This window comes from Amphibalanus amphitrite, unplaced genomic scaffold (assembly GCF_019059575.1).
Source record: "Amphibalanus amphitrite isolate SeventyFive unplaced genomic scaffold, NRLGWU_Aamphi_draft 001833F_arrow, whole genome shotgun sequence".
NCBI classification, from domain to species: domain Eukaryota; kingdom Metazoa; phylum Arthropoda; class Thecostraca; order Balanomorpha; family Balanidae; genus Amphibalanus; species Amphibalanus amphitrite.
The window spans coordinates 70,404-94,176 of record NW_024883326.1 but is presented as its reverse complement, the minus strand read 5'-3'; the positions used below and the strand labels follow the sequence as shown (position 1 = coordinate 94,176).

At 46.4% G+C, this 23,773-nt stretch overlaps 1 protein-coding gene across 1 annotated transcript; it reads left to right on the top strand.

The window, feature by feature from the left end:
* Nucleotides 1-3,349: 3,349 nt before the first annotated feature.
* Nucleotides 3,350-18,967, top strand: LOC122375406 (sodium- and chloride-dependent glycine transporter 1-like). The gene is made up of 15 exons (XM_043354771.1): nucleotides 3,350-3,676; nucleotides 7,619-7,850; nucleotides 8,172-8,303; nucleotides 8,769-8,912; nucleotides 9,097-9,241; nucleotides 9,651-9,783; nucleotides 10,238-10,372; nucleotides 11,081-11,184; nucleotides 11,562-11,686; nucleotides 11,868-12,051; nucleotides 12,304-12,385; nucleotides 13,306-13,491; nucleotides 13,814-13,987; nucleotides 14,256-14,373; nucleotides 18,709-18,967. The coding sequence occupies exons 1-15, from the start codon at nucleotides 3,605-3,607 to the stop codon at nucleotides 18,723-18,725; spliced, it is 1,983 nt and encodes a 660-aa protein (XP_043210706.1). The 5' UTR covers nucleotides 3,350-3,604; the 3' UTR covers nucleotides 18,726-18,967.
* Nucleotides 18,968-23,773: the final 4,806 nt, after the last annotated feature.

Genomic DNA, 23,773 nt, shown 5'->3' with positions numbered 1-23,773 from the left:
ATTCGTGTTTGTGATGATGATGCTCGTTGCTTGCTGGCGTTCTTTATTACGATTGTCGATGCCAGCATCTTGTATATGTTACAGACCGTATGAAAACCCAGTCCGTTTGCAAACGGCCTGGCCCAGTCAGGCCGTTTGAAAACGGCCTGAAAAAGCCGGCCGTTTGCAAACCGCCTGAAATATCAGGCCGTATGAATACGGCCTAGGCAGTTTGAAACGGCCTAGACCGTTTGAAAACGGTCTAGTCAGTTTTCAAACGGTCTGGCGAAGTACAACAGCCTCTGAAGATGAATTAATGGATACAGGTTGGTCGATGATCAGGTTGTATCCATGAATGCTTGCGCATTCTGCTGAATGACTTGTCTACGTCCAACATTTTCTTACTGTGCAGATGCTCGGCCCGGCCGTTTTCCCGATAATATTACTAATAATACAATTTCTCGGTCCGTCTGTTTATCGGCCATCCAGTTGATGGAGCCTGGTAAAGCCACCACAGGCAGTACATATGTAGGGCGACGTAAGCAAATTGAGTTGCTGATGCACTTCTGCTTTTTGTTTGAGGATGCCGTTTCGTATTTATTGGTGTGTGGGGAAGGGGAGGTGGAGGGAAAACTTCAGGCCCGTTTGGAGAGGGAAAATGGCAGAACCCTGAATATAAACGATAGAGTGGTTTAGTCGGGGTAGAACCAAGACAAATCAAAGTAGGGGTTATGGTAGTGTTGTATGAAAACTTCATCATATCCCGGTCCTCACCGCGCCCGGTCGACCGCCGGCGGCTGGCCGGTGGCGTACGCCAGCAATACTTGACCATTGCGGTGGAAGGCGAAACTTTGAAGTCCGGTGGGAAGCCCGGGTCGACCGGGCGCTATACGGGCCGGGCCTCAGTTCTGCTAATCTCTTCCTGACCATGATTTCATGGTGCCATGTAATGTCATGAAATGGTCGTGCTTCAACAAACTCAACATTGTCCAGCTATCTTCATGCAGACCAGATTGTTTTCAAAGTGCCTAGACCGTTTGCAAACGGCCTGGTGTCTCGAAAGTTGTCATACGGCCTAGACGGTTTCCAAACAGCCTGAAATTTCAGGCGGTTTGCATACAGCCTGGAATTTCAGCCCGTATTCAAACGGCCTGACTTTTCAGTCCGTTTGCATACTGACTGGGCTGTCCAGGCCGTTTGCAAACGGCCTGAATCGGACCAGGCCGTTTGCAAACGGACTGAGTTTTCATACGGCCTGTAACATATACATACGTTGAATAACCCTCGCGGGCCCGGGGGGGGGCGTTTTTCGCCCCCCCCCCTGGCGAATATTTGCGATAACTCACGAACGCTTAGGGATAGGAAGGCGAAACTTTCAGTACCTTTTCTCCCATCAATTTGACATCTTCTGAAGTAAAAAATTTGGACCTAGCCCCCTTGATGACGTCACAAGGTCCATTTTTCTAGACCCCTGCACGGCAAACTTCGGCGTCACAGACGCAAACTTCAAATAGCTGCTAAAAATAGAGTTTTAGAGATAAAGACAAATTACGAGCACGGCTGTGTAGCGTTTGACCTAGAGAAAATTAGAAAAATAGTTTCGGTGACCTGAGGTCAGAGGTCAGGTCAACGACCCCGAAATGTGGTTTTAGTTTTTCGCAAATAACTTCGACAAAAATGGTCCTAGAGCTACGGCAGTGGTACCATCGCATTCGCCTTGTCAAGCCGCGTCGAATGATATATATTTTGTTCGGAAAAGGTCAAGTTTTATGTTGACCTCATGTGACCTCGAATGACCTCTGGTTGACCTTGACACATGAGAGGTCGTTTATGATGGATTTGTACCCGCTGATCACGAATCTGGCATCTATTTTCCTCTAAGCCTTCATTTAGAGCTTCCGGATGGCAAAATTGTCTTATTTATTATTACTAACTTGAATCAGTGAAATAGCCTCTAGCAGGGATACTATTCTGTGACCTTGACCTTTGAGCAGCCTTGTATCGTAAGATGAACCACAAATAGGGAACTGATAAGCCTCAAAACATTTCAAAACATCTTGGAAGTTAGCACGCAAGATGTGCGAAAAAGTGCCAAGTTTGAGGTCAATTTTGAGCGTGACCTTGACCTTGACCTTTGATTTGGAGCACATTTTCAGAATCCTCAGATTCTCTTCTTTCGTTTAACACCCAATTTTGCCGGTTTGATGCAGCCTGCCGTCCTCTAGAATGCTTACTTTGAGATCACTACACATGTGCCGGTTTTGGCCTTTGACCTTGACCTCTGACCTTGAAAATTGACCTGAGGTCAAAAATTTTGGGTGCATTAGAATCGTCTCGTAAGGACCTTTCGTTTGGTATCGCTTTTGTTTCTGTAGCTCCCTTATTTACGGAGTTAGACAGGGGGGGGGGGGCGAAAAACGCCCCCCCCGGGCTGCGGTGGTTGGGATTACCCCCCGGGCCCGGCCGGGATAATACGACATGCCATGCGCATTGCGCATTGCTCACTCTGTACTCGTACATTTCCACTACAGTTCAGAGCCACACAATGCTCTACCGCGATGCGCCATGAGCCACAGTCTCATCTGGGCCTCGTTTCATAAAACTCTGCCGTAACTTACACCTTTCCGTATTTCACACCCTTTCAAACTACGGAGCGTAAACTAAGCCGTTTCACAAAGCCAAAACTGGAATTGTTTACACCTCCGTAACTAAGCACATTTGCGTAGTTACCGTAATTTATCAAGTGTCCTACAAATTACAGTTTCATGTCAACACTTATTTTTTTACGAGAAATTATAAAACAATTATGTTGAATTTAAATCTTAAAAATTATTTATGAAAAAACAAAATTGATATTGATGACCATCCTTTCTTAAATCAATATATTGAAAACAGCAGAAAGCCAGCTAAGCAGAAGTGCCTAACTACGAAAGTGGCGCGGCGCGGCGAATAAACAAAATTCCGATAGTGGCCACAAAAAGCGACTGGTACAGAAGATTTGCAGTTTCTTTTTCTCATTTTGGCTGTTCTTTCTTCCTCACCGGGCTCAACATTATAAAATATATCAAAAATTAGCTTCGAATCTTCACATTAACTCAAATTCACGCAACATTTTTGTGCGTAGTTTACACCACTGATATCAAGAGCTTGATAAAATATTTGGCGTTAATTACGTCGTTTTATGAAACCCAAATGGCATCAATTGGTCCGGAATCGAGCATTTGCCGTAAATGAAGCTCCGTAATTTCGATGGCGTGAATTACTCCGGTCTCCGGCTTTATGAAACCGAATTGGCATCAAATACGCCAAATCTGGCATAATTGACGGAACGCCGTAAGTAATTCCTTTTATGAAACGAGGCCCTGGTCTCGTCACGGCGCGCCGGGTGGGGGTGTGGCTCCGAGTACGGCGGACCGCCTCACGGGTCACCGGGCGGGCCGTGACCGTGTCCCGGGGCCGGCGCGCGGTGCTCGTTGGCGTGCCTCTGCAGCGGTCGGTGTCCGGTGGCCAGTGTCGAGTGTCGGACGCCGTCTCGGGCTCGTCCGTCGGCCCCCGGGGGCGCAGTCGCCGACGGCCGACGCCGCCGACCGCACTGTGCCAGTGACTGTCCCGCGGAGCCGAGAATATGGCCAGCCTCGCGCCCCCGAGCTACTCGGAGGCGGTCGGCGCGCCCAGCGGCGCCGCGCCACCAGCCAAGGTGAGAACGGCCGGATGCCAAACAGCGAGTGCGCGTAAAAATGTATTCGATTATGTTATGGACCGACGCGGTCTAAAAAGACTCAAAAATATTTGCGAATGCAAATACTTTTTTAGTGGTTCACAGTTGTGCCGATTAGCCTAACAAAGTCTAACCATATTCCGGTAAAAAAGAAAGTTTTATCTCTAGAGCTGCAGATCGCAATCGGATTATCAATTAAAATGCATTACTCCCATTAGTGTTTAGCACATGCTGGTTGCCAACAGGATCAGGATAGGTAAATGGTATGGAATACCACAACCTGCAACAGCAGAAAGTGCACGCCAATGCACGAAAGTGCACGAAAGTGCACGCCTATTGGCTATACCATAGGAAGGTATAGCCGAGGCTATAAATACCTAACGATAAATCACTATGGTAATTGGTACCCTACCTATTTCCATTTTCAATAGCTTCTCGATTATCGGATGCATTGATATTTTTTGTGAGATGATACGGGCGGCACGGCTTTTCGGTTCGGCTATGAACACACGCTGACGGCTGCGGATGGACATTTGTGCCATAGCCATTAGCCAGTGGCCATCATGGCACGTTGCAGGGCACCATTTATGTTGATAAGCACAACATTGACCATGTCTTTTCAGTCACGGCTGACTATTGTGAGTTCCCTAGGTCTTGTTTCTCAATCTCTTCATCCTTCTTGTAGATGCGTTTCATTCATCGCTTGCATCGTCCTCTTCTGCGTTAGTTCTGTGCTTTCACAGCAAATACCTTTGTTATGTCCACTAAATGGCTCTTTGGAGAAAGAGCCGCATATACCTTTTGTGAATCATGTTCTTGTCGTTCAAATTCGCGCCTCGATGACTTCCGGTCATTGTGGGGCATTCGTATCCCGACGCAAATACCATGGAGTGAGTCCATTGTTATTTATTACGGTCGAATTTTTCGATGGAGGAATTGACAGAGCCGAGATAAACAGGGCTTGTTGCGTAGGCGGTAGGACCTAGCCACTACAGTCTGATCGAGCCTCTCCGGTTAACGGGTGACTTTGAAAGACAAAGTTTATCGTGTCCATCAAAGTTGGACACTGTTCGTCCCACTCTACCGACTTCGAGCGGTTGTGGCTGCACCGCCTGCACCTGCCAACAGCATGGGCCATTCGGCCGTCAGGAGTCTCATATATCGAGAACCGGAGCACTTTGAACCGGGAAATCATCATTGATCCAACGCTCTACCAGCCATGAGCTACGGGATGTCTGATAAGCAATATCTTCTTCATTACAGTGAACGTGATTGTTAGGGGACGTGGCGGGCTGCCTTGTTAGAGGGCATTACCCTGAGTCCTCCCCGAAATACTTCCAATCAGCTATGGCGCAACCTCCGCCGGCACTGGTGCGCACGCGTGGAGTACCACTCAGTAAAGTTCCACTCGGTTAAACGTGCCGGCCGTCTTGGCAAGTGCCTTGGAAACGGGTGTTGGCTCGTGTGCCAAGAGCTCCGGCGCTGTGTGCTTGACGATTGTCCGTGGTCTGTAAGGGACTTAACAAGTAATAAAGTAATAATAATAAAGTAATAAAGCATAAAGGACTAATAAAGTAAAGTCCTTTGTCCCATATTCCCACAAGCTGGCATGTCGAATGCACTGCGGTCTATGGCTCTCCGTAAAATTTTAGAACAGTTGCAAAATCAATCACAATCGAGTACCTGTCGTGCGTATTCAAGAGACTGTTGAATTTATATTGTATATTGTTCATACCTATTGTTATCGATGTGGCTTGGTATCCTGCGTGAAGGAAATTGCTAAATAAAGTTAATGGCAACCCAAGGGTAACATAGGCAGTACCTAATCATGCGTCATGCGACTGTTCTCTAAAGAGGCATTTCATGGAAAGCAGTGGCATGAATCAGCTATCTCCACAGCGAACTATACCTTAATATCTCGCGAACTAAACGGCTTCAGTTTTAGTCTCCACCGAAATACCTAGCTATGCCAAAGTAAGAGACGATGATGTAGGTACTATCATTAGCAAAGAGTGTTCTTGTGTCGTTTTACAAATTTATACGCCTTCTAACACAAGAAGGTTGTTGTACAATCTACGGATACAATCAAAACCGGCCAAACTGCACTGGCGCATGATGACCGACCTCAATCGAATGTCCCATAATGCCTGAAAAATATATGGAGCAGGCCATGGATCGCTATCGACCGTCTCAAGGCCAGCTCATTCAGAATAGCGTCGAGAAACGATAGCAATTTATTGCTACCTACCGTTTTCAGTCTTAGAACCTCTTATTCAATCATTCTTTAGCAAGTATATGTCAATTAAAGGGTTATGGAATAGTTATGGAATAGGGATATAAAATAAAAGCTGATACCAAAGCAGTAAGCACGATAGAGCTTTTGTCACTAGCTTTCATGTGTCCTAAGACAAGTGATGCTCAAACGTCAAAATGCAATACCTAAAACATAAATACAGATGAGAGATACCATTAGTGGGGCCGGGTGAACTCCGTGTGTGGGGGAGCGAGTCGGCCACCCTCGTACGGCACGTGCCGTATGCTGACCGTCTGACGCCATTTACGTCAGCAGCGGCGCCAGCAAATAGTGCAGAGGTGTGGCGTCATCATACAGCCCCTCCCGCCTGCCACGTGGTCAGTTCGGGCGGCGTTGATTGGCCGGTGGCCGCTGTGACAGTTCGCTAAGACTGCACCAGACGGGTCGGTATAGACTGCGTGTGTTGTGCGGACGCCGACTGTCAACACAGTCATATCCGGCAGGCCCTTCGCTGCGCTTCATCCAAACACACTCGACAAATCTTGTGTGCATGCACGATAATATTATGAATAAGTCTAACGGATGAATCAACACAACTACATCATTAGGTGGGTTCGTTTCGTTCATTAGGCCTCATCATGCACGCATGCATGTGTGTATGTATACATGCATGTGGTATGCACACATGTGGGTACCTTTGCATGAATTTATGCATGTATTTATGCACGCCTTATGCATGCATGCATGTATGTATGTATGCTCACTGAGGAGGCCTCCGCTGCTGGCCCAGCTGTGAGCCGGTCTGGGTCACGGCGGAGCGGCGTGCTCCATCGGTGACGCCACTCCCAAAATATCCCTGCTGCCACGCGGACGGAACTGTGGCCAGACAGCCACGGAGGGGGGGGGGGGGTGCACAGAGCCGTGGGCGGCAGTCCGAGAGGGGCTCTACGGGGTTGGAGAGTCTGCGGATATACTCGACGAATTCTACTAATATAGGTACACCCGAATAACCAAATGCACGAAGGTTAATACGGGTAAATGGGCCCCTTCTCCTATTTTTACGGTACAGGCTGGGATGGTTTTTGGTTCTTGATTGCAGTATGCTCTCGAGAAGACATGAACCAGAAGGAAATTATTAACAACTGCGTTTTTTCGATATCAGCGAAACACGCAATACGTCGCCATTGATACAAAATGACACATTTCAGTGACCGCTCAGAGACTGCATTTCAAATATTCAACCTACTGTTACATGTGATTATAAGTAGATACTGGAGAGCGCGGTTGACAGTGGACAGAAGAAGCATATTCCAAATTACTTTCTACCCCTTTCATCTTAGTTCTGGAATCAGGAAATCGCCGGGACATGCCAAATATTTATTCATTCCAGCATGTGACGCGGGCTCGGTTCCCCTCCCCATCGCTGGTAAATATGATGGAAGATAGCGGCACTCTATTTGTGGAGATGTTCGATATGTTAGGTATTTGTGTATAATGATTATTTATGGTAACACTGGCACGGATATGTCTGCAATTCAGCTGTATACAGCGCATGTACTTGGAACATATAAGATTTAAACCATGACCACGACCTCTGGCAAGCGTTCCCGAAGCTACACTTGCTGAGGAATGGCTCATCGTAACAGCTGGCTGCTTGCCTCTGACAGGGTTTCGACCCCGCGGCCGCAGTGCCCCCGGACCCCGCCTCGACCCCGCACCGGACCTCTGTGGCGGCTCCTCCTGCAGCGCCGCCTGCCGATGATGACGAGGAACAGGCCGACTCCAGCCGGCGCGGCACCTGGGGCTCCCAGCTGGAGTTCCTGCTCTCCTGTCTGTCGTACGCGGTCGGTTTGGGAAACATCTGGCGGTTCCCCTACCTCTGCTACCAGAACGGAGGCGGTGAGTAGTTTGGGCTCCGCAATCGCATGCGGAGGCTAAAGCAACCATTCGGGTTAACTAAACTAATAATATTTTAAAAGACGATTTTTTTTTCATTTGTCTTATACGAATCCGATAAACATTTATATATCCTACCCTAGCTTAAAAGTGAGGTATATTTAAACATAAACCGTCACATGTGTTGGCTATATAATTTTGTGTCAAAAATTATTTTCCTTTGACGTCTGATATTCTAGTTGTACCTACGCAAAATTTAACAAATTTTCCTGTAATCTTTATTTCCCTGTTATTGTTATTTCCTTGCGGCCGTTTGTTTCACAGGGGCCTTTCTGATACCGTACGTGATAATGCTGTTCTGCACGGGCGTGCCTCTGTTCTTCTTCGAGCTGACGATGGGTCAGTTCACCAGTCAGGGTCCAATCGGCATATGGAGTGTCTCCCCTCTCTTCCAAGGTGAGAGCTGAACAGCAGCCCATGCAGACTGCTTTTACCTCTGCCTTTTATGATTTACATTGGTCAATGGTGAGCTTTCTAAGTGATAACTTATTTGAGACGCCGGGCAGCATATTTATATAAAATTTACTGCGATATATCAGGGTGATAGTAGAGGCAGAGTATGGTCAAAGCCGTGACTTCCGCTGCCGCTGTCGTGCAGAAAAGTCCGTGTCATGAGTCCAAGGTGAATGGCCATCGGACCAACTAAGGGCCATGAGCATAAGAGGGCATAAGCCTATCGTCCTAATACTTTCAGCTATTGAACCTCGGCGGAACTAATATCAAAATCTCTGTCTTTGATGGTAAGCCTGCTGTCGCGCCGGCTGTGGATTTCCATTCATCTTCCATTGGACCTCTCTGTAAAATGCTTACGCTGTTGCCTATTTGTCGACGATCATTTCCGTACGCTAACTTTGTCGGCAGGCATCGGCTACGCCATGTTCGTCATCTCGCTGACAATCGGCATCTACTACAACATGATTCTGGCGTGGACCATTTTCTACGTGTACTCGAGTCTGACGAGCAGCCTGCCCTGGGACGGCTGTGACAACTGGTGGAACACGGAAGGTCAGTATCGCTCGGCTGGGGTCATTTAGGGTCATTGGTGTGTGTCAATTCTGCTTCAGTGAGATGCGCTCGGCAGGCCTGGTCCTGCCCTGTGATGATCATCTGTATTCACCATGATATATGAACACTGGTATAGTGTCAACTCAACATGCTGGTGTCATGGCGACACTGTCTGGTTCCGCAGGGTGTCACGTGTTCCAGCCGGAGCCGTGCACGGCGGGGGACGGTGCCAACGACACTGAAGGCTGCGTCCAGTCGGGCGGTCAGAGGCTGTGGAACACCTCCGGTTCCATCGGCACCCACAGGATGCCAGCCGACGAGTTTTTCCAGTGAGAGCCCTCTCCTCTGCAAACAGTCGTTGGGGCTCAATTAAAAACTGATGTGACCATTTGACCACAAGCTCAATGGGGCTGAGGTGAGATAGGCAGAGAAATAGGAGAGCTCTATATGATCCAACTTATTTGCCAAATGTGCTCACTCTAGCCGTTCAACGATTACGATAGCGATAAAATGTGCTTGTGGTCTTTCAGCTGCATATTTATTTTATCGAATGGGAATTTTCGATCTGATCATGTCCGAGATAAACTTACGGACATCAAGTTATGAAATTCCTAGCAGTTACGATATTTGTTACAATGGTATGCTACAATGTTTTTCACTTTCAATTGAGACCCTTGTTGAAATAACTAGTATCTATAATAAAGTCAGTGGCTGACCAGCGCCCTCCGCCCGCTGCAGTAACTACATGCTGCAGATAACGGACGGTATCGATGACCTGGGCGCGTTCCGCTGGCCGCTGGCCCTCTGCCTGCTTAGCGCCTGGACCATCGTCTTCCTGGCTATGGTCAAAGGCGTCAAAACTTACGGCAAGGTGGGTATAAGCAGCGGCTCTTAGTACCGACGGTGGATAGCTGATACAGGCAGATTTGCCACCGCGACCTTCATAAAGGAAGTGAATGCCTTCAGGAGGCGGAGGACGGACAAAAAACTTGCATGGTTAGGCGAGGGCAATTGAATTGAAATTGAAAATTGTCTATTGAAGTTTTGTGCTACGGGACTAAACCATCATGGAGCTAGCAACATAAACTTACATTTTAAAACTGAACATTAAAGTTTTGTCCTACGGGACTAAACCATCATGGAGCTAGCAACATGAACTTACATTTCAAAACTGAACATGTTTTTGGTTAATGTGAATGTTTGCTGGAACGCCAGTTCATAAAAGCAGTTACTAAAGCATAAATAAAGAAATGACTTTCTTGAGTTTTTGAACTCTCAGATCCAGCGATTTTTTCATGCCTGCATTTACGACCGTTGTGTTACAGGCGGTCTACTTTACGGCTATTTTTCCGTACCTGATCCTGGTCTGCCTTCTGGCGCGTGCCGCCACGCTGCCCGGATACATGGAGGGCATCTATTTTTACATCACCCCGCGCTGGGAGAAACTGGCTCACGTCAAGGTAGGTGTCGGTGCCATCGGTGGTATGAAGTGACAACCCCCACCCCCGGGTGGATTTTGAATGATACGAGTATTTAATTCATGGAGGCGGCGTTATATTGACGGAAATGCATATACGATAAATAATATTTGAATAGATCATTATGTGAATGCATCACATGCAATACTTAGTTTAGAGATACCGGAAGCAATACCTTTCATTTTACGACGATAGGTGTAGGATGTTAATTTTTTGCTATAATTCATAAAATGGATAACCGTTGATCTAAATATATGACATGTGCAGTTGCACATGTAAACATCGCCTTCCGATGACATATGCATCTGCCCTCACGAATAAATGACCAAGATAAACAATCCCCGACATAAGTTGCATGCTACATAAGCGTCTCCTTATGGTAAAGTTTACGGGAGGGGGCGTGTCGCGACGTCTGAGGGTGCAGGAAAATGCCTGGTGCTCGTTTATTGGTAAACAGAGGGCGTGACCCACCCGTAACCGTCACCAGAGGCATTTTATGCAAGTCTTTACGGGAAGAGAGATAGTTGGAAGACCTTGTTTATTTAGACGGTTTGCGGTACTTGTGTTCCTTTCAAAAAAGAAACAAACATTTTACGGTTGGTCTGGATATGAGGGTGTGTTTGACTGGACAGCTTTGATTGTGTGTTTGCCTTACATTAGTATTTTGTCACCGTATTTACTGTTTGTCAGGTGTGGGCCGACGCCGCGATCCAGATATTCTTCTCGTTGGGACATAGCTGGGGTGGACTGATTGCACTCTCAGCTTACAACAAGTTTCACAACAATCACTTCAGGTAAGTCTATTTCTATCGTTCTTCGGCATCCGAAATAGTGGTACGAATAAAATTGAATATTTTGATAAAGTTGCGACTCATACTAATGCATTAAAAATATTTGTTGCAATTGAAATGCATTAAAATTGTTTAACTTAATGTTGTTATCCGTTTTAGCGTCTTCCAATTCTTGTCATTCATGGTCAACCGCGTGAAATTTTGCGTCCTTTTTTAAATAAAACGACCCCTAATGGTATATTGCTTTCGTGTTTTGCTCTCTGTAGACCGTACAGTTCATCGAGTCGCTCGTAAGTCCAGTCAGTATGGGAAGTATGCATTGCACAATTCACAAGACTCAGAATATCGCTTATTTCACTTTGCTCTTTATGCCGTTTTAGGGACGCCATCATCATATCGTGCGGCAACTGCTTGACCAGCTTCTTCGCCGGGTTCGTGATCTTCGGCATCGTCGGCTTCATGGCACACGAACTAGGCGTCAAAGTGGAGGACGTAGCTGCTCAAGGTCGGTTCTAGTAGTGTAATTACTTCAAATTCAAGTAAATGGGAAGGCAACGAATGCCTCGACCTGTGCATCACATGCATTTATGAATCAGATAGTGACTACAGTACTTTTCGAACCAATAACACTCTACAGTTTGCCACCGTGCAGCGCCGCGTAACGCTGTGCTGTGCTGACCGTGCAGGGCCCGGCCTGGCGTTCATTGTGTACCCGGAGGCGGTGTCTCGGCTGCCGGTGGCCCCCCTCTGGTCCATCTGCTTCTTCGCCATGCTGCTGACGCTAGGCGTCGGCTCCCAGTTCACCATGATGGAGACCGTGGTCAGCACTGTCGTCGACCTCGCCCCCGACCGGCTCAGGGCCAAACAGACGTGAGTGAGATAGAGCATAGATCATGATCGAAATGGGGAATAAACACTGTATTAAACTTTTTTCAATATGACGAATTATAATTTTTAAAAGTTGATATGTGGAACTGATGGACATTTGTAAGAAACGGAACAGCTTTGTCACTTATTCACTAATTAACACTTCACAAAAGTTTTATTTGAATCTTAAATGCAACTTTTCCACTTGGTATGACGACCATGCTGCCTTCCTCACGTGCCCTCGGTGTCGCACAGGTGGGTTCTACTGGGGTGCTGCCTCTTCATGTTCTTCTGTGGCCTTCCAATGTGCACCAGCGGCGGCCTTTACATTCTCACGGTAAGTAGCGCTCGAGAAATAGCCACTGCAAGCTAGGGCAAGATATTTGAGTCACGCAAACAATATTCTGCGTAAAAATTGCGTTATTTACGATTGTCGATGATAACCCAGCCAGCAATTTCGTTTGGATTTATTTTGCCCGGGCAACTCCGACATGCCAGACTTGAGCCGGTGTAAAAGGAACGCCTTCAGAGCCGGGGTTTGGGTCGATATGGGTCTATTCCGGTTAGCCAGCCTCTGCCGTAGCGCTCCCGGGTTGGTATGGTTTCGGCCCGCCAAGTCTGGCTCAAGTCCGGCTCCCTGTCACGGCTCAAGTGCGGCTCCCTACGGCCAGGTTCGGCTGCCTCGTGGCTGCTCTGGCTTACTGTGGCTGAAGTACGGTTGAGGTACGGCACGGCTGATGCGGGCTGTGAGTCCGGCTGTGGTGCGGGCGAGCTTCGGAATCATGTGTCAGCTCCAGCAGAGCCCCAGAACCTGCCCGTGCTTAAGCCAGACAAATGCCGGAGCTAACCAGAGTAAAACCAGCTACGGCCCCGGCCAATTTTGCTCGCTGGGAAATGCTCGCACTTCGTGATAGCAATAGGAAATCTCTGAATGGCTTTGCAAATTACTGAGATATGAGACTGGCGCATTTTTTCAGCTAGTAGCAAAATTCAGTCATATTTTTTGTCGAACACTTGAAACATTCTGGCAATAAATGACATTGGAATGGGTTCGGGGCATCCTTTTGTGGATATTTATTTTAGAGTTACGAGTTTAATGATAACATGTGGATGAATTTTGTGGTAAAAAGCGATATGCTTTCATATTATGTGAACCATTACCTTTATTGGCTCGATTGGACTCTAAATGTGTCCGTATCCCCGGAGCAAAATGTGTGGTTGATGATCGGACTGACCAAACTACTACTGTTGTCCCAGCTGATGGACAACTACGCGGGCACGTTTTCTGCTCTGATCGTGGGCATGACGGAGGTGTTGGTGGTGGCGCACATCTACGGCGCGGACCGTCTGCTGGACAACATCCGCACCATGATCGGCCACTACCCGTTCCACTACAGCTGGTGGAAGTGGGCCTGGAAGGTCGTCTCGCCCACCATCGTCACCGTAAGAGCCGCACACGAGCGCACAGACGCCGAGGAAGCTTGGGGGGGGGGGGGAGACAGACAAGCGAGGGGGGGAGGGACTTAGTTGATTATTTTAAGTCTATTTAGCCGGTTAGGCTATCATTCGAAAGCTGCTTTGGTTTAACTTTCGGTTTACCTTAACCGGCATTAAAATCATCCGGCCTGCCGTGCCCCAATTTTCGTTCAGCATTTCATGCTTGCGGGCAACATGTTCAGCGAATCTATATTCATATTTTGTATGCAGGTGCTTGTGTGGTGTACTTGTAAGTACTGTGTGACTGATGTGATTGACGCCGGCGCAGGCTCTGCTGCTGTTCACCTGGATAGACCACAAGCCGATCCAGTACGGCGACTACGAGTTTCCGCTGTGGGCCACCGGCGTGGGCTGGCTCATCTCACTGACGTCAGTCGCCATGATACCACTGGTGGCCGTCATCAAACTGGCCAGGATGCACCCACGTCACACCCTCGTGGAAGTAAGCTCACACTCATCTTGTGATCTTAAGCGCTTAGTGATGCATGCAGATTGCTGAGTTTCAATTGTCGCTTCAAGCCAATCAACCCAGCATATGTGGCTGAGAAATAAGAACGTGAAATACAATTTAAGCGCATCGTTAGTAAGCGTAGACTTACTAACGATGCTCGTCTTGGAAGTTTTTCCGGCGGGTATGAAGATACGAGTAGTCCAGACTCGCCGTTAATTCAGGTGTCATTCATCTAACGGCTGTGTGTTGCTGCTCCCAGAGGCTGCGGCTGCTGTCGCGTCCCGACGAAACCTGGGGACCAGCTCTGAACGAACACCGAGTGGAGGCCAAAATGGCCATCCTGAGAACGGACAGCGGAAACTCCATCGGACTTCAAGGTAGCAAAAAACAGCTTCACTAAAGATACACCCAAATATAGTAAAGCTATGAAGTGCATATCGAAAACATATTTTTGGGAGGGATGTCCAGCAGTTTCACAATGTCGTTGTGTTGTGTATGTGTTTTTCTCGTTTTCTTCTTTTCTTCCGGTTTGTTTTGTTTTCTTCTTTTCTGTTCTGTTCTTTCCTGTTCTAGTCTTTTCTTCTCCTCTCATATCTCTCCTCTCTCCCTCAATCTCTATTTCTCTTGGTCTATTTCTCCCCTCCCCTTTTTCGAGGCTGAGATTTAGAGCTTTTATATCGGGGCTCAATCTTATAAACGGCGTGGAATGGATATGGCAATTGGCAGCACTGGCTGAACTTTAGCTGCAGAAAACGGCTATCAAATGCAAAATGCTTTTCACGCATTTCAGTCCATCGTATGTTGACGGTCTAAAGAATCATTTCGTTGACTCGGATAGCCCTTTGTCAGCAATGGCATCACTGTGGGGAAGTTGGGGGAACGCCGAATCTTTTTTTCTTACCCCCGTAGCTGGCAAGGTAGACAACATAAGCTATTCTTGTTGGTGTCATTCGAGAGGCCAGTCTTTTGCCTTTCAAACATAACAGGCGCATTTGATGAATTCGCATACCGTAAAGCGCACAAACTAAAAATATCAAAGAAGTGACTTTTTCAGCGTTGCCCCGGACTGCGGGGAAAGCCGAAAATGGGAAAAATGATCTACGGGGAATGCCGAAATTGATGTTTTGCCAATTTATCTCAAACTTTATCCATAATTCATCAAAGCTGACACGCGTTTTAAGAGCTTGAGGACGCTTGGTGCACACTGGAAGTTATAATTGTGTGATATAATAAGAAAAAGCCAATAAATCATTCTTTAGGTATAGGTAACAGGCCGTTGTGTCGGTTGAAAGTGTAATTTGTGTGACTAAAAATATGCGTTGCTTTTCTACACCAGTGAAGTCCACGTAGCGTGCTTTAACGACGTGCGTAATTGCACGTTTTCGGCATTACCCCAGCCAGCCATACTTTCAGTTGCAGGCCCATAACTTTTCAAGGTGCTGTATAAATTTCAAATAGGCTATGCAACAGTCATTTTGTTCCTGAGTAACGACCGATTTTTTTGGACTCATTGGGTCCCATTATAACCGAAATGGGCATTTGTTTTGATCTGAAAATTCTTTTCCGGTTTTCAGAGACGATTTTCGATTTTTGGCCCCGAAATTCGGTTTTTGGCCCACTGTGTCCGGTGTAATTGAGTAATCGACTCGCGGTAACTTTCATCGCCCTTCCTATGCCACAAGCTTTCGAATGATATCCGGTTTTGCATATTTGCGTGTAAAAATAACGTCATAAATCTATGTTAAAGTAAGAAAATATTGAAATTTTGTAAAAATTTGACATTTTTTTTTCGATTTCATTTCAAAATAGAGTAAAAACTAAAGGCCCTATCCAAATTCTGAGCCCAGTTCCTTGAAGAGCATTCAATTTCCGTTCGGAAGGTACTATTTTAGTGCATTTTATCGGTTTACTGTGGCGTCCAGATTGAGTCACTTGAAAAACGGGCCCCCAACAGATCAAGATTCTGAGCGACAGGATTGCTCAAAAGTAAGTTCCTGCGTGTGACCCGAGGTCACAAGGGGTCAACAAAATGACCTCAGTTGACCCCTCGTTGATCCTATGGCGTTAACATACGTTATCAGGTTAATGCTATGTGATATGCACTGAAAAAAATCGGGGAACCCCATTTCTTACAATCGGACACCACATACTCCAAAATACTCCTAAATTAGGCTCCGTTTTCATGATTTTAGGATGTCATGGGTGTTGTGACACCCGACACGGGAGCCCCATTACCTTTTGACGCCGCAAAAATGTACATGACCCCCTTGGGAGAGGTTCGGCTAGCAAACTCCCCAAAAATTGCAGGCCAAAAAGTTGGAGTGTCGCTGAGACACCCCCGTTGAAACCCCTCTGGGGTGTCATTATCCTGGAGTGACACCCCGTGTTTTCAGCTTCAAATCCTACCGATAGATGGCGCAAACTAAAGTTGGTAAAATCGGGACCTGTTTTTCACGAATGGCTGGTGCATGTTTGGAGCTAAGGCAAAAGCGTGCATAGCGTAGAGTGGCCAACTATATCATGATGATATCTAGACTGATTACCGTGTCATACGTTGGTCGTGCACACTACAGGGCGCCGCAAGGCCGCGAACGGAAAGAGTAACTCCTCACCCGGTTATAAATATAGTCTGAGATTCTCGTTCCGAAGGAGTCCCCGAAGCCGGGTGCAGTGAGTGGCTTGGGGCTGGGTGGCCTGTCCGCTGGACGGGCTCAGCCCCGGCGACTCACTAGGGTGCCTGCCCAGACCAATGTCTCCCCATAATTCCTATCATCCTTCCGGCTCTGCAATGGTCTTGTCGACCGAAAGGGTCTAACCCAACAAAACGAAACAAACAAGTTCCGAAGGACATTTAATCCTCGCCGGGAGTTTTTCGGAAGTATAGGGGAGTGAAATTTCCATGAGAGATTCCCTGCTGAAGGCGCGCGGTTCCCCGCGTGGGGGTCAGAAACAATATGGGGAGTTATATCAGAAAAATAGGGGAGTTGAGCTGCTATATTTTACACCCTAATTTGGGAGTTTGACACCCTGTCGGGTGCTTAGGGACCAAAAAGGGGTGCTCGGCTGATATTTGAGGGGTGTCACCTGCAGTCTAACGGAACCCCATGTGGGCCGGCGCTGACCCCCCTTTAGCGGCTGCGACTCCCCACTATGCGTCGAAACCCTCCTGGGGTGTACGCCAAACACCCCATTTATAATAGCTCAGCGACTCCCCTCAAAACACCCCACTCGGGTGTTATTTTTGACATGACCGTCAATACCCCGTACAGGGTGTCATTTTTTCTTTCAGTGTGACTTAGGATATGTGTTTAGGTTAACTCAATCTGGACGCCACAGGAATCCGATAAAATGCACTAAAAAGGTACCTTCCGAACGGAAATTGAATGCTCTTCAAGGAACTGGGCTCAGAATTTGGATGGGGCCTTTAGTTTTTCCTCTATTTTGAAATGAAATCGAAAAAATGTCAAATTTTTACGAAATTTCAACATTTTCTTACTTTAAAGGGACCCTCCCACCTTCAAAAAAGTTTATGAATTGGCATGAAAGTGATGTCGCTCGGTTCAGAAAGAACGAAAACGAATATCTACCAAATTTCACCGAAAAATATTCACCGGTTTTCAAGATATTACACTTTTACTTTTGTTTACTTTTTGGGATCTCCGCTGTTCCTAGCGACTTTATTTGGAAGCAATAGTTTGGCAGCTGAAAGTGCGGCACTTGTTGCGCGCAAAGCAGCATATACCACCGCGTGCTACAAAACGTTTTAGTCAAACATTTAAAAATCGTTAGATATCTGCGCTGACGTCACACATTCAGAGGGGTATTCCTAAGCATTAGCCCCTCTGAATCAAAATGCTGCAATTTTGAAATTCAATATTTCCGATTTAAGGCATTTCTGGATGTTGTGAGTGTCGAAACCGGTAATTGTGAGCCAGGGACCCCATTTTGGCTATCTCAACTCAAATCTAATGTTAAGGTGGGAGGGTCCCTTTAACATAGATTTATGACGTTATTTTTGCACGCAAATATGCAAAACCAGATATCATTCGAAAGCTTGTGGCATAGGAAAGGCGATGAAAGTTACCGCGAGTCGATTACTCAATTACATCGGACACGGTGGGCCAAAAACCGAATTTCGGGGCCAAAAATCGAAAATCGTCTCTGAAAACCGGAAAAGCATTTTCAGATCAAAACTAATGCCCATTTCGGTTATAATAGGACCCAATGAATAAGAAAAATTCGGTCGCTTTCCAGGAACAGAAAATTTTTCATTTTTTGTTGCATAGTGTAATTGGTAGTCACCTAAGCTTCAGAGCATCACTGACAGGTGGCATCCATGTCGTACAGGTTTCGAAATATCTCGAATTTCGGCTTTGCCGCGACTCCGGCATTTCCCAAACTTCCCCTACCAAATGCCGTGAGGCGTGAATAGAATAGTACGAGATTTTATAAGATTGGGCCCGGGAGACTGATTCTCAGTCGGTCATTTTTAGTTCAGTGAAGCACGAGTTTTGCTACCATGAAACTTGTCTTACTATGCTTTGGCATTGAGGAATGTGTTGGTTTTATTCGCGGGCAGGCTAGTTAGGAACACGGAATTTTGGCATACGATGCCTACCAATTTTTTTTTTTTTATAGATAAAAGCATGTTCCTGATAACCTATATGCAAATACCATTGCTGGCTGACGGTTTACGTGTACATCCATTGCAGGTGTGGAACTTCAGTGAAGAGCAAGACCGAGCTTCAGTGTTTCCTGCTTCTGTTCAGGGTGGTGCTTGTCAGGTGGTCCTGTGGTTTATCACATGAATCTGCATTATAAAACTGTGTTTTACAGTGACAGTCTGGATTCCATGTACACATTGTACGTTCTTAGGGCCCAGGACAGATGCAGGGATAAAGATGAATGTCGGAGCCGGGATTGTCTTTGACTGTGTTGATAACAACTTCAGAAGTTTACAATATACCTATATTTAGAATCTGGTCGCGTTTATGAAATTTTGGAGTTAGGGAACTGCTGAATTATGCTGCGTGCAGAAATAATGTTACTTTTATCTAGTTCAGTTGGGACCTTTGCTTGATCTATCGAGAAAGGTTGATGCATGGGGAAAATGCTCCTATTAGCGACCCTTCCCGATTTGCGACACCACCCTCTTGAGCGAATATGACGGGAATAGGAATTTTTAAATTGCTGTGAATAGTTAGGTATATTATCACATACATTTAAGCATTTAGGCAAAATAATACATTTTCTTCCATTTCATTGCTCTTTGGCAGTTTCTTATGAGCCCGTAAAGGAAATAGTGATTTTCTTACACAAGTAGGCCAGGTTATACATGTTTGTAACACTCAAACTGACATGATTAATTGTTGTTGCATTTGTGCGTGCTCGTAGTATATTTAAAAAAAAACATCCATTTGGCTGGCTCATCCAGTTCATCAGCACTGTCATGTTTCTGTCGTAACCTCAAATTAGGGTAAGATGGCTAATTAGCGACCCACTTAACCCGCGCCGGGCCGGTGCTCTGAGATTCCGCGCCGGGCCGGGGGGTGTCTGAACATCCCCCTTCTAACTCGGCTCCTGGGCCACGTAGCGACACGCGGTAAGCGGCAATCGAAAGAGCGTCCAAAATAAGGACGAAAACACTTCAGTCATTTTTTGGGTCAGGTCAAAGGTCAGGTCACCAGAGGTCACCAAAGGTAAAATGTTGACTATTTCAACATTTTGGAAACTGCCAACGACTATCTCGGGAACCGATAGAGCTACAGCGCCGCGGAAAAGCGCATTCGACAGCCCTTTTACAGACCTTTCTGAGCAATGTTCTCAGATTTGACCTCAGGTCAACGGTTTAGCCTCCAGAGGGCAAAAACTCCAAAAATAGCCGTTTTAACGAAAAGCTGTTTTTCGGCAATAACTTTTGACTCAAAAGAGCCATGACATTACTTTTGACAGCATCGTGTTCCTCTCGTCGAGACGCGTCGAATGAGCTATAATTTGACCTTGAAAGGTCAACTTGAAAATTTGACCTCAGGTCAAAGTCATGACCTGACCGGTAAGGAACATGTTGCATATCAGTCGATCCGTAACGTCGAGCCGAACACATCTAAGGCGTTTTCAGCGCTCTAGCACGCCTCTATTAGAAGATATTAGCGAAAAACTGTTAGATTCTGTTCGTGACCTGAGATGACCTCGGGGACATAACGAGGGGTCACAGTTGCCATTTTCCGGTTCAGTGCACAGTGGGGATTTTTCCGATCTAGCGCCTATTAATTCAAAAAATCTTTTTTGGATTTTTGTTTATTTTTTGTGTCAGTGGGGCTAAGAAATGTCTGAATTTTTCATATATGGCATTGTTTTATCTGTATGTCCACAGCAAGACTAGGAAAAATGCGCCCAAAGTTAACATTCATGCGTGATTATTCAATGGGCTCAGTAAGGCCCGAAAGTATAGCTCAATTTCATTGTCCTGTCCTGTTGGTTTTAATCTTGCGAGGTCTTAAAGTTGCATATCTTCTGAAAGGCACCTTTATTGGGAATGGAATGGCAAACAGAAAGTATGCCACAACCTTACTAAGGTCACAAAAATGCCATTTACAAAAACCCTTACAGACACCATGTTGAAGGAATGGTTTTCTAAATAAATGTAGGAAATCAACAATGTTTTCCACACTTTTCCACTCCGAAATATATCCTATCAAATTCGCCACTTTCTCCTGCACAAGTCAACGCCTAGTTTGGCTGCCGGAACTTGCCTGAACACGGAATATTCACATTAGAGTATCTTAACACCCCACTCTAGGAGCGCTAGGGCAAACAGCACGATATAGGTATGTTCCGGACAGGGGCGAATAATTTTACTTCGTGATTTATATGAAGCATATTTTCTGAGACACATTCATTAGGAATAGGATGACAAGTGTAAATAATACATACCGTAACCTTATCAACCCTTGCACTTGTGGGGAGGGGGAGGGGGAGGGCTCGGATAAAACCCCATGGTTTTCCGCAAATTACTCGCGCAAAAAGCGGCCGATCGCGACGAAACTTTCGGTGCCCTCGAGATCATCAATTTTACATCTAACCTAAAACTTTCATGACTCTGACCCAACTGACCTTTGACCTGTGGCATATTTCTCGAGACCATGTTTGGCCGGAATCGTGATTCGGCGTATGCCAGTTCACATTATCCGCGGTTTCCAGTCTTTTTGTGGTTTTAAACGCTCAAATATATGAAATGATGTTGGTGCCATGCATCATGGTTGGCGATAAGGTCACGTGAAGGTCAAGTCAAGGTCATTGACCTTTGATGACCTTGGTTCACTTTTTCGGGTTTTACTTGTTTCTAGGGTACTTTTTGGTGCTGATTTCGAATTTAGCAACCATTTGAATATTTACGAAGTAGTTCTGGTGCCTTCGTACCATGTTACGAAGCTATCAGTAGTAGGTGACACCTGCTATGAATGGCCGGCAGGACGCCTAATGGTTGATCTAACCTGACCTGACCCGACCTGGCCTAAATGCATAAAGACATCGTCTGTGATCAACATTAGCATGAAATTCGTGATCAGCACCCCAAAATACCCCGTAACACCCTAACTTTGCGAAGTTTCAAGAGGTCTCGATTTCCCAACTTTAGTTGGGTCATTAAACTGACTTGGAAAGTCAACTAATGGCCTTGGACTTTGAAATTGGATATATTCGGCCTCATTTCGTCATAGGCAGCACGCTTGATTTTTCCGCGAAGCTCTAGCTTGATCAGGGGCCAAACGGCTGAGCCGGGGGTCCAATTGAACCCCCTATACTATGTTGACTATTCGCATTTACAGGTAAAATTCTCACCAGAACACACCAGCCAACATCTGTGCACAATCTGGCTACAATATTACCTATGGTTTGCCCTCTACGAATAAATACGTGCTAGATCGGAAAAATCCCCACTGTGCAGTGTGTCAATTTTACCTACATCTCGATGTTTGAGAGTGTCTAGAATAGCGTTCGTGCAAAACAGACCGCAGACGCTTTTCAATTTTCTCCCATTGACTTATAATGGAGAGGCCGCAAAATTGACCTGACCTTAGGTCACCGATATCAAAATTCCGAGATAAATATTTTATAGATAATGTTGCTCTTATCAATCGCTGAAAGTTTCAAGGCAATCGATCAATCGGTGTAGCTATGACGAGCATTCTTATTTTTTCTGAGGTGAGGTCACTTGGCGTGACCTGGTGACCTGACCTAGGGCGACCTGGGTCTGAAATGTTCACAACATGTGCGGAATAGATGCACGAACAGGTGTGCCAAAAACGGCGGCGCTCCGCGCCGCCGTTTTTGAGATATCTGCGAAAAACCGCAGGCCCGGCGCGGGTTAATTTGAGCCGTCACTGCTCACGCTGTATGGGTGCCACTGTATTACTGGATTGATTTTCGGAGAGATCGTTCATTTTCCTATCAGAATTTATTCATTTTCTGCCCCAATATCCACAACTTTATTTACAAAGAACATATTCACAAACATTGCAAAGAAAAACGCTAATAGGGAACTCGTCCCGATTATAGCGACCGGGGAGGGTCGCTAGTAGATCTATGGGTTTCCCCATAGTAGAAATGGCGAAAAATGTTACCCTCGAAAACATGAAATGAGATGCTTAAATATAAGATATACGCAACGCACTTTAATCACTTTCGGGGACGTTCACGTCATGTTCAGTGACCTCACCTAAAAAAGTCAGAATGCTCGTCAAAGCTACATCGAGTGAATGATCTACTTGAAACTTTCAGGAATTGATAAGAGTAACAGTGTGTACAAAATGTAGGCCTCGGAATTTTGATTTCAGCGATCTTAGGTCAGTTCAATATTACGCCCTCTCCATTACCTACCTATAGGCTATAAGTCAATGGGAGAAAATTGAGAGGCGCCTCTTTCATTGTATTCACGTTAAATCCGCTACTGCGGCCTTTCATCAACGCAACGTCAAACGTTAAAAAGAGTTGACATAGCAAAACAGACACACACAATTCAAGCACAAGCACACACATACATGTAAGTCAATTATTCAGTTTGAATCACGCTCCAGTAAATAGCGTTTCACGGCGGTTTTGAATGCTGGACGACCATTGTAACGGTGCATGAATTCGTTGTACTCCGAGACACCGCGCTATACAAAAGTTGCCGCCTGCCTGCCTCCGTTCGAATTCGTGGCAGCCTGAACCGGTTCGCATTTCGCGTGTTGTGACCCTGGTCGGACGCGCTGTCCAACTTGCTTGCCATAGCAGTCGGCTGCTGTGTCTCCACAATGCGGTGTACAGAACATTTTTGTTTTGTTTTGTTGGGTTAGGCCCTTTCGGTCCAATGAGACCATTTCAGAGCCGGGAGGATGATAGGATATAGGGGGAGACATTGGTCTGGGCAGGCACCCTAGTGAGTCGCCGGGGCTGAGCCCGTCCAAAGGACAGGCCACCCAGCCCCAAGGCACTCACTGCACCCGGCTACGGGGTGCGCTCCCTCGGGAGCAGCGGTGCCGCTCCAAGGGAGCAGCCCGCATGAGATAAAGTTGCCTGTCCAGCCCGGAGGGGGGTTGCGGCGTGGAGAAGAAGGACTTCAGTATCCTGAGGATAGAAGCACGGAACGGTGACAGAGCATATTCGATGATACAGGGCCATGTCTGGTGCAGTGAGCCACTGCAGATCGTGTAACACATCCGACACTCTCACTCACTCTAGTATATGAAGGATTGTGCACCGTTTTGACAGAGTTTATGACGAGAGGCGCCCATTGCG